This window comes from Euphorbia lathyris, chromosome 3, assembly GCF_963576675.1.
Source record: "Euphorbia lathyris chromosome 3, ddEupLath1.1, whole genome shotgun sequence".
NCBI lineage: Eukaryota > Viridiplantae > Streptophyta > Magnoliopsida > Malpighiales > Euphorbiaceae > Euphorbia > Euphorbia lathyris.
In genome coordinates, this window is record NC_088912.1 from 80,407,131 (window position 1) to 80,419,146 (window position 12,016).

General features: G+C 30.0%; 1 protein-coding gene across 2 annotated transcripts; it reads right to left on the bottom strand.

The window, feature by feature from the left end:
• Positions 1-5,879: 5,879 nt before the first annotated feature.
• Positions 5,880-9,713, bottom strand: LOC136224263 (mediator of RNA polymerase II transcription subunit 6). Of its 2 annotated transcripts, none has more exons than XM_066012543.1 (5): positions 9,384-9,713; positions 8,918-9,092; positions 8,433-8,502; positions 6,904-7,007; positions 5,880-6,171 (listed from the first exon to the last, which is right to left on the bottom strand). In XM_066012543.1, exons 1-5 carry the CDS (start codon positions 9,617-9,619, stop codon positions 6,010-6,012), a joined length of 747 nt encoding a protein of 248 aa, XP_065868615.1. In that variant the 5' UTR covers positions 9,620-9,713; the 3' UTR covers positions 5,880-6,009. The 2 variants fall into 2 exon arrangements, with proteins under 2 accessions (XP_065868615.1, XP_065868614.1); XM_066012542.1 differs by having other exon boundaries at positions 6,904-7,010.
• Positions 9,714-12,016: the final 2,303 nt, after the last annotated feature.

Below are 12,016 nucleotides of genomic sequence, written 5' to 3' on the forward strand. Positions count from 1 at the left end.
TAAGGTTAAATTTGGATTATTTTATACGTTAGGGTTAAATCTGCACCTCCTTTAAAAAGTTAGGATTAAATTTAACCTTTGATTCCATAAATTAATAACCATAAGGCATAATACCCATTTTGTTCCCAAACTAAGACTTTAAAATCAATTAGAACTTTAAACTATTAAAATCATCAATTAGGTCTCTGAACTAAGTAAAAATCATTAATTGAGTTCACATCCTAAACAAAAATCATCAATTGAGGTCTTATCTTCTGTTGAATAGTTTCAAACCCTCTTTCTCAAAATCCATTTTGAACCAACACGGAAATTATTACAGCCTATATCCAATAGTTATATTTTCTGATTTTAGGATTGGATCGGAACTCAATTGATGATTTTTGCTTAGTTAAAGACCTGATTGATGATTTTAATAGTTTAGGATCCTAATTGATTTTAAAGCTTTAATTTTGAGAGGCAAATGAGTGTAATTCCTAACCATAAATATTCAATTTTCAAAGGATTAGGAATATAATTTTAATATCCCCGAAGCATTTTTTATTTGCAAAAATAAATATAAAACCCTAAACTTAAGTGCAGAGCAACATGATTAGGTAATTTTTTATATTTTGAAGTCTTATTTGCGTTATAAAAAAAAAAGAATTTTGAGGGTTCAAATAATTCTTGAGGCCCTAGGCACCGGCCTAGGGGACCTCCTCTAGAACCGGTCCTAAAGGTATCAGTAATAAGAAAATCTTAGAGCATGTGTAAGAAAAAAAAAAAAAAATCTTAGAACATGCATAGTGATGTTAACACCAAGATGGTGCCACCTAGACATTAATCACATTTAAAAATAACAAATCATTAGAGGCTTCGTAACTTCATAATATTTTAGGATAAAAAAATAAAAGTAGAACAGAAAAGACTGGATTAGTAATTTACCTTTAAAAAGCATATACAAAGATACTGTAGATGGAGGTGTCAAACGCATCTCATCTGCCGCCTCCGTGTGCTGCAATCCTTTTATTTGGAATTTTATGGGTAAAGATTACTGTTTGTAACAAAAAAAAAAAAAAACAAACTACAATTGGAGACAACTTCCCTCGTGGTTGGTTATAACTTTTTCATCTAAAGTTACAAGAAGATGACATCCACTAGGGATGCTCTTAGAAGATTGTAGGGGCATAACGACTCCTGATGACCTCGGAAAATAGCTCTTACGAAGTTCGTCATCCAATTAGCTACTTTATTACTTTTTTTTTATATAAGTATGAGCCACTCTAACATCCCAACACAACTTCAACAAAGTCTTGCCTCCCTTAATCAGCAAAAAAAATAATGATGAGACGATTCAATTGGGTCGGATATGCATCAAATGTGCTCGGAAAAAATCATTCAGTACAACAATGAAATAGGTAAAGAAAACATATTCTGAAACCATATAGAAACATTAAAACTAATATTCATCAAGTTTCACATGAGTTTCAACAGCTACTACATGAATTTCACCCAATTTCACATCTTGTGAAATTGAGTAAAATTGTATAAAATCAACTAAAAATTGAAATAATTAAGAAACATTAACACAAATATTTTATCATGTTTCACATGAGTTTTCACCCAATTTCACATCTTGTGAAATTGAGTAAAATTATATAAAATCAACTAAAAATTGAAATAATTAAGAAACATTAACACAAATATTTTATCATGTTTCACATGAGTTTCAAAAGGTTACAATGCAATTTCATATGAATTTCATCTAAACTCACAATAGGTGGAATTTTGTGAAACTTGATGAAATCGGCTAAAACTCATTTGAAATTGATTGAAACAATTAAAAACATTAACACAAATGTTTTATCAATTTTTCCATAAGTTTACAAATGTTGTAGTGCAATTTTACATAAATTTCACGTAATTTCACATCTTGTGACATTGAGTGAAATCAACAAAAAATAATTTAAAAATAATTGAAATAATTAACCAATATTAACACAAATGATTTATCAAATTTCACGTGCGTTTTAAAATGTTACCGTGCAATTTTACATGAATTATCTATCGTGGAATTGAGTGAAACTAGATGTAATCAACTGAAATTCATTTGAAATAGTTCTAAAGCATTAACTCTAATATTTCATACAGTTTAATGGAATTTCATATGAAATCACCAATTTCAATATGATTTGCTTAAGGTTTCAAACATATTTCCAAAGAAACAATTACAACTAAAAGCAAAAACAAATTACATGCATATACATCATTGAAGAAAGAGACGACACAAATCCTAATACAAAATATTATCATTACAACATAAAATACATTTAGGGTCCGTTTGGTACGTAATGCAATGTAATGTAATCAAACTTGTAATGTAATGGAATGGAATAGTGATTTCATTACCATGTTTGGTTGACAAACTAAAAAAAATGATGAAACTTAATTACCGTTACAAATTTACAATACTTATATTTCCTTATTTAAAATGTAATCATAAAATTTTATTTATACAATTAAAATCATCGAAAAACATGAAAACGTGAAAAATGAGAAAAACGCGAAAAACAGAAAACATGAAAAAAAAAATCATGACGGGCAATATTTTGTCACCTTTTTCGAGTTTTTCATTTTTCGTATTTTCGAGTTTTCACGTTTTTTTACATTTTTTTTTTATGTTTTTCTAGTTTTTTTGTTTTATCGTTTAATAAGAATTGTGCATAATATGTATTAATAATAAAAATGCAAGAGTTAGTCGTAATGGGGATTCATGTCTATTATTTATGTAATGTTCATTACATAAATTTATAAAATAAATTTATAAAGAAAACTCGAGTGATGTATTTGTGATTCCATTACAACAAAAACAATATAACTCATCCAAACATAATAATGAGCCTCCATCGTAATGGGTATTCCATTACAACGCTCATTACGCCGTACCAAACGGGACCTTAGATGATAGAGGATAACCATAGTCTTACATAAACAACCTTATTGAAAACACCATTCCACAAATCTACATGGCAACACATATCACGGTTACCAATTGTAAGCACAATAAAGTACATACGGTTTGATCACATGGACCTTAATGATCATGTAATATTTGATCATTTCCATTAGATCTAGGCTTATTAGAATCCTAAGGTGAAGATTCGAAGCATCTTGCGGCTTAGATTTAATAAGCTTACGTCTAACAGTGAATGACCAAATTCACTTGGTTATTAAAGTCCACGTGAATATTCCTGAAAGTACATAATGCATGACATGGAACACAAAGTGGGAGTAAAGATCAACTACCCAATGAAGGTTTAGAAATCCAAAAAAGGATCACTCAGTCTGAGGAGGCTCCTGGCGGAGGCCATCTAGAGCCTCCCGGTTAGGAGGGTCCCCGATCCAAAAAAAAAAAATTTCTTTACAAAATTCAAAATTAATTTCAATTATAATATAATAATACAAACTATCTCCTTTTTTGTTAGTCGTCGTCGATTAACAACAATGACATAATAAGGAGCTTCAAAATTTATTTTACAACTTTTCTGTTAACATTAATTGGGATGCGTTCCAAATTTAGGTATATGATTGTTGGGGAAAGCAAATTCAATACCTTTTTACAAAATAGTATAATTTTAAAGTAAAGATTCACCAGAAAATTCTATTTGATGAGTTTTTTTTTTCAATAACAGAAAAACATTATCAGGTGGTCAGAATGCTAGAGGTTGTAGGATAGACAGAACATAAAATTGCACGTGAAACAAAAACTCATCTTTCATTAACGAGGCTTGAAATTGGATTGTTTTGTACATAAGGGTTAAATCGATTTTTCAATTGGTTATTTTGATTCTGTAAAAAATTAATTATATTTCATATATAATAGATTTAAATTTATAAAAAAAAGGAGCATGGGAGCTGCCAAGAGTGCGACCGTCTAGGGCCTGAGTCAAAAGGGGCCCAAATTGTTTTTATTGTATATATAGTACATAATTCAAAAATAGTTTAAAAAACAAGTTATTACTTGCTCAACTATAAAACTTACATTCTCTAATATTAGAATTGCATACCTCGATCTTGATCGTTTTACTTTTTTTATGACTCGTGCAATAAATTTTTCGCATTTAACTTATTTTTTTTTGCAACTGAATGATCAATTGATTACATTTTACACAAGTTCAAAGGCTAACTGGATATTTTATATAAATTGAGGAGACTATCGGAACGTTTTGAAAGTTCAAGATATCAATCAAACTTTTTAGACAAGTTCAGGAGCAAATGATATATTAAGCCTAATAATAATAACTATAAAACACAGCAAGAATAACAAAGACCACAAAAGGGATAATCATAAAGCAAAAACATAATTATCACCTCAAACTTCAAAAAGAAAAAGCCCCCCACTGCGGCTAGGGATGAGCACTAAGTCCAAAAACCGATGATCAAACCGATAATCGAACTGAAATTTTTATTTTGTTCGGTTATTTTAATAGTTTAGTTCGGTTCGGTTGTCAAATTTTTCTTGTTCGGTATTCGGTTATCGGTTCAGTTATTCCAAAAAAAATATCGGTCTAACCGAAAACCGAACCGAATTTATGTTTAAATAAAAAAAAAATATAATTTTACTTATTTATTTATTTTTCATACTTCAATTTATACAAGAAAGTCCAAAATTTTAGTTTTAAACATTATTGAATTAATTTGTAATATATGAGGTATTTGGTTAATTGATTTTGAAATTACAAATTCTAAATTAATGAAGCTAAAATTTTATAATTTATAACATTTTAAACATTTAAAATAAAAATATAAAAATTTTGGTTATTTGGTTGGTAACCGAACCGAAAATTTTCAGTTTGGTCAACTTAGGTTATTTTAGTTATTTGGTGCAGTTCGATTTTAAAAATTATACAAATTTTGATTCGGTTAACTGATAGTTCGGTTTGGTTAGTAACCGAACCAAACCGATGCTCACCCCTAACTGCGGCGCCATCTTCATCTTTATAAATTTATATTTAAATATTTATTTTTACGCGTATATATTTTAATTTTATTATTAAAATATATATTTGCTTAAGCTAGTAATTTGATTTTTAAATTTAAGCCCAATCTGATTTGAGCCCGTCTAAAGTAATAATAGGTAGGACTGATTTTGGGCTGAACAATTTAAAATTAGGAAATTTAGTTGAAAGTCCACTAAACCAGGCCCATGACCAGTCATATAACAGGAGACTATTATTACTAGTGCAACAGGGGTGGAGAGCCATTGTGGGGTTATTGACTCCATTGAATTTTTTTTTGATATAAAACATTAAGCTTATAAAATTTTATAATATTTTGATCCATTTATTGTAAAATTTTATAGCATTTTGACCCTATTGAGTTTCTTTTTCGAATATATTTAAATATTGACATTCTTGATAACCAAGCTCTGCTTTTTTAGACAAATGATTTCCCATATTATGAATGAAAGTTGCTTGCCTTTTTTTTATGTCATCAATTAGCTGATTACAACAGTAAAAAGGTCCAAAATAAGAACATTTTATTTTAAAGGTACAAAACAGAATGAGTATAAGCTGTCAATGCAAACTACAAACATAAATTGCTAAACTTAACCAGCTACAACAACAAATGTTCCCTAAAATATCATATAACACAGCAAATATACTAACAACACAAAATATGAAAATGAGAAAAATAACTTACAGATTTCTTTTGATGAAGCCGTGTGGATGGAAAATACGATCAGAAGATGTTTTAATCACAACATACAACGATTTAAAATGCTACCTCGACAATGTTGTTCACTCAAAATCATTCTTGACACATAATAATTAACATGAAGATTAGATTGAAACATGACATGTGTGTCAGCATCTACCATACTTACAATGTAGACTAAAAAATGCAATAAAAGATGAATTTGGCATCCTAAGATAACAAGAACAAGAATTCCACATCAATGTATACAAATTATACAGCGCCTTCTACCTACTCTCTAAGTGAGCTCTTGCCTAAAAAAAGAGTTTTTAAATTTTAGAATTTCATTCTTTTGGAAGGACCTTGGTCGATGATTGGATCAACAGCAGGAGGCTGTGATTCTGTTCCTTGTTGGGTTTCAGAACCTTTCTCTGCTTCTGTGGTCTGAGGTGGTACATATCCATCAGGAAATCGAGGCGGCGGAGGGGCTGGAGGTAACTGTCAAATTGATTCCCAAACATAAATAGCCTCTTCAGACTTACTATAAATGAGTTAAGCCTCTTTGCAGATAGGGAAATTTTTATTTTTCAAAAAGAAAAAAAAAATCAAAATAGTGACTCATCGATAGGGTTTATGCATAATATCAGTTCGGGATTCCTAGATATGATATTATCCAAACTTAATCACATGAGAGTTATGTAATCACCACAGCAAGCATTGAAACTGTACAGATAGTTCATTTATATTTTGCTGTCGTATAATAAAAAGATATGTACAAAAAAAAAGGATAGTAGGGAAAAGTAAAAAAATAAACCTTATGGTTTGGGCTATTTGCAAAGACAATTCTTGTGGTTTAAAAGTTTGCAAATAGAAGTCTGTGTTTTTTGCAGTTTACCCCAAAAGGGAGCAATTTGGAGCAATTACAAAGACTGATTTTGCAAATTATCCAAAATAAACGGTCTAACTTTGCAAACTAACAAAACCACCACAAGTATTGTTATTGACTCACAAAGTACAGACCCTGTTTGCAAACTTTTAAACCATGGAAAGTGTCTTTACAAATCAGCCAAACCACAAGGTTTATTTTTGTATTAAAAAATTATGTTGAATCGGAAGGTTATAATCATAAGGACAAAATATGAGTATTCTCATCATCAGATGTTTCTACGTATATATTTGGATCATATTCAACATAGAGACATGAAGTATGTTCGAAATGTGAAAAGTTACCTTGCGCTGTATTGAGGCTAGGATATGATCTATTCGCTTAACTTCCTTGATGTCAATCACCTCTTTAGTAACTTTCGATTCAGAAATTACACCCTCTCCTTCCTCTACTGCACCCGAAACAATAATCAAATAAATGAACTTAAAAGACGATAATGATAACCATAATTTATTAATAAAAAGCAGACAGAATATTTTGGAGACTACAGATTTAACAGTTATTACGCTCAAAAAATGGATTAGTCAGTGTGTTAAGAGAAAAGAATTCTTCACCAACCAAAAGAGAAAAGTCCTGTTCTTAAACCATGCAAACCATGATATCATCCCAAATGAGTTCCACAAGGTTTGTCATTCTTGCTGCTGACAGTTTCAAGAGGCACAGATGACACTATTAAATAACTAGACAAGGACATCCCCGAACAATTCCACCAAGCAACAATAGCCTTCAAGTTGAACTCGAAAACCCTCAGATAAGAGATAGGGGGAAAGTAAACAAGAGATCACTTGGAGAGTTTACCTGCTTTATAAATTGTAGTTCAGTTGTAAAAAAACAAAACTACAATTTGTAAAGCAGGTCACATGAAGCGTCAGAATAAGACATAGGGGGAAAGCAAAAATAGAACTTTGAGAGAAACAGCTAATTATCAGAATCTACCAGCAGTTTCCTTAATTAAGAAAAGCAAAGGGTTATCATGTGCCTTAAAAAGAACCCTGGAAAAAAAGAGACATGAAGACTCTGTAGAATTCACATAGTGTGAAATTGTACTGCTGCTCACATCTAAGGAATCAGGCAATGATTTATTGGCCCACGCTTTCTGCAATACCTACTCCAACATTGGACAAAGAAAATCTATAAACAAATAGAGCAGCTATCCTGGTTTTGGCAATTAGTCAAGACAAATGGAATACATGTCTAAGCTCTGTTAAAAGAAAATAAAAACCTTACTGCTCAGAACCTTTAGAATAGTTGGGTCTTGCACCCAATCATTTACTCAGGAATCATTCTGCATAATATTTTGTAATGGAAATTCTGAGACTTTAACTGCAAACTATTTGCACAATCTTGAGTAATAGTAATGTTCACTTGTACCCAAACTGACCAAATGAATTTGGTCTGTCACTACATGATTCTAATAAGCCCATATCTAATGGTGACCGACCAAATCCATTTGGTCAGGGTCCAAGTGAACATTACCGTCTTGAGTAGAAGTTGAACTATTCTTTTCAAGTAGATTGGAAAAAAGAATATTAATTCAATTGAATCACTTCAATTAGACTGAAATGCCTATTGTTGTACAGAAAACTAGGTGAGACGTTTATATGTGTCAAGTCCAGTCCAATCATGTACAATAAAAATTGTCAAATTTCATTTCCAAGAAGCAAAGCACGCCATCAATTACTAAGACAAACCAACAGTCAAAGCTCTATATTAAGGGTTCCATCTAACAGAAAACAGTGATTTACAGTCTCACAAACACAAGTAGTCTTAATAAATGACCAGAAAAAAAGAGTTGAATATTGGGATGCAATACCATATCCAATTTTTTCCAACTTCGAGGCAGCAGTGCTAAAGGCCTTTGAAATGTGATATAGAGCTCGTCCCTGAGACATGGTCACATTAAATCAAGGATAAGCTATGATAGCACTAAGCAAACAAATACCTGATATTATCTTCTAAAGCCTCAACATTGTCTCATACAGTCTTTTAAATATTTAAATACAGTGCAATGAACATATAAAGCTATTGCTTGCCACACCAAGCTTGAACATCAGAGTGCTCCAAAAACTCACAATCCGGACTTTCAAAGAAATGGTATCAAACAAAATATTCTACAGATTTTGCTCCTTTTGTGCTATTGATGTTCAAAATATGATCCTGCTTCGATGTTTAAAATTTAAACTCCATTTTAAATTTGCTCAGGTTTACATTGACAATGTCACAATGCTACACAGTTTCCAACCGAACGGACACAGCTAAAGTAATTTTGGGCAAACTATGAACACTAGACAAACTTACAACTCTAGCTGCAAAAACATTGCAGAGCTGCGGAGCTTGATATATAGAGCCATCTAATATGTAATAAGTCAGCATTGGATTGACTTTCTCGGGACTATCCCTCTTCTGCTTACGAATAACAAAGAGATTTGGCTCCACCACTTCATTCAGCATGTACTCCGTGCCCGTCATTTTCCTTCGTGAAATTGAAAACAAAAATGAAAAATCACTCTCAAGTCATTGAATCCATGAATCCTATTATCAGCGCTTTGATAACATGCATATAATCCCCAATTGATATTGCAAATTTAACTAGGAAAAACTTAATAAAGTGTTGTTAAACTGCAATCATATGCTAAAACAAAATTCAAAATTAAAATCCCCACTTCTCTCCTTCTACAAAGGACTATATCAGATCCAATTGCATCTAAAAATTGAAGATTTTCCACATACTAAAAGAAAAAGAAACAGAGACGGACATACATACGAGAGGTGGGAGAGATCAAGGGGGTGAATGGAGCGTAATCGAAGTTGCTCATTGTTGCAAGTCCAATCATAGAAAGGAGATAAAGCGAAGTAATCGAAAATTAGGTTTCGATCAAGAGGGTAACTATTAAGCCACAATTGGTCTCTGAAACATATTCCCGTCATGTCTGTACCCGGAGGTTGAGGAGGCGCCGGAGGATTGCCCTCAAAGTTCGCTCCCGGCAGTGGTGTGGCCATTTCACAGAGGTTGAATGGGTAGACACACAACCGGGTCTTATTTTATCCGTTCTTCAAGAAGCTGTTTGTGTTTTCCTTCTCGTATTACCTAAACTGACTGTAGACACTTTCTTATATCATTGCATTTTCGGTAAATTAGAACCACAGTACCTGAACTTTCACTCTTTTATTTTTTGGTATTTAGATTCTATTTATGCACAAAAAAACTACATGAAAAAAAAAAATCGATTGGATAATATAGTATCTACTAGTTTTTGACCCGTGTGATGCACGGATTCATCTTAATATATAAATATTAACAAAAATATAATTAATAATTACAATTAATGATATAAAAAAGGAGGAAGTGACACCTCAGCTCCATCGTTACTGTTTTATATTATATATAGATATGCAAAGAAATAGAGAGATTTTAGGGACTAATTTAAATTATGTAGAATTTTTAGATATAGATATGCAGAGAATTAGAGAGATTTTAGAGATTAATTTAAATTCTGTAGAACTCTTAGATATAGTACGGATAAAATAATCTTTTTATAAATAAATATAATAATATAACTAAAGTTAATATATTATATTTTTTATTAGATTTTTTATTAGTAAAAAAGGAGGAAGTGACACCCCAGCTCCATCGTTACTGTTTTATATTATATATAGAATATAGATATGCAGAGAATTAGAGGGATTTTAGGGATTAATTTAAATTATGCAGAACTTTTAGATATAGATATACATAAAATTTAGAGAGATTTTAGGGATTAATTTAAATTATGTAGAACTTTTAGATATAGATATACAGAGAATTAGAGAGATTTTAGGGATTAATTTAAATTCTGTAGAACTCTTAGATATAGTACAGATAAAATAATCTTTTTATAAATAAATATAATAATATAACTCAAGTTAATATATTATATTTTATATTATATTTTTTATCAGTAAAAAAGGAGGGAGTGGCACCTCAGCTCCATCGTTACTGTTTTATATTATATATAGATATGCAGAGAATTAGAGAGATTTTAGGGACTAATTTAAATTATGTAGAACTTTTAGATATAGATATGCAGAGAATTAGAGAGATTTTAGGGATTAATTTAAATTATGTAGAACGTTTAGATATAGATATGCAGAGAATTAGAGATATTTTAGGGATTAATTTAAATTCTGTAGAACTCTTAGATATAGTACGGATAAAATAATCTTTTTATAAATAAATATAATAATATAACTAAAGTTAATATATTATATTTTTTATTATATTTTTTATCAGTAAAAAATGAGGAAGTAACACCTCAGCTCCGTCGTTACTGTTTTATATTATATATAGATATTCAGAGAATTGGAGAGATTTTAGGGACTAATTTAAATTATGTAGAACTTTTAGATATAGATATGCAAAGAATTAGAGATATTTTAGGGATTAATTTAAATTATGTATAACTTTTAGATATAGATATGCATAGAATTAGAGAGATTTTAGGGATTAATTTAAATTATGTAGAACTCTTAGATATAGTACGGATAAAATAATCTTTTTATAAATAAATATAATAATATAATTAAAGTTAATATATTATATTTTTTATTATATTTTTTATCAGTAAAAAAGGAGGAAGTGACACCTCGGCTCCATCGTTACTGTTTTATATAGAATATATAGATATGCAGAGAATTAGAGGGATTTTAGGGATTAATTTAAATTATGTAGAACTTTTAGATATAGATATGCAGAGACTTAGAGAGATTTTATGGATTAATTTAAATTATGTAGAACTTTTAGATATAGATATGCAGAGAATCAGAGAGATTTTAGGGATTAATTTAAATTATGTAGAACTTTTAGATATAGATATGCAGAGAATTAGAGAGATTTTAGGGATTAATTTAAATTATGTAGAACTCTTAGATATAGTACGGATAAAATAATCTTTTTATAAATAAATATAATAATATAACTAAAGTTAATATATTATATTTTTTATTATATTTTTTATCAGTAAAAAAGGAGGAAGTGACACCTCAGCTCCATCGTTACTGTTTTATATTATATATAGATTTAAATTATGTAGAACTTTTAGATATAGATATGCAGAGACTTAGAGAGATTTTAGGGATTAATTTAAATTATGTAGAACTTTTAGATATAGATATGCAGAGACTTAGAGAGATTTTAGGGATTAATTTAAATTATGTAGAACTTTTAGATATAGATATGCAGAGAATTAGAGAGATTTTAGGGATTAATTTAAATTATGTAGAACTCTTAGATATAGTACGGATAAAATAATCTTTTTATAAATAAATATAATAATATTACTAAAGTTAATATATTATATTTTTTATTATATTTTTTATCAGTAAAAAAGGAGGAAGTGACACCTCAGCTCCATCGTTACT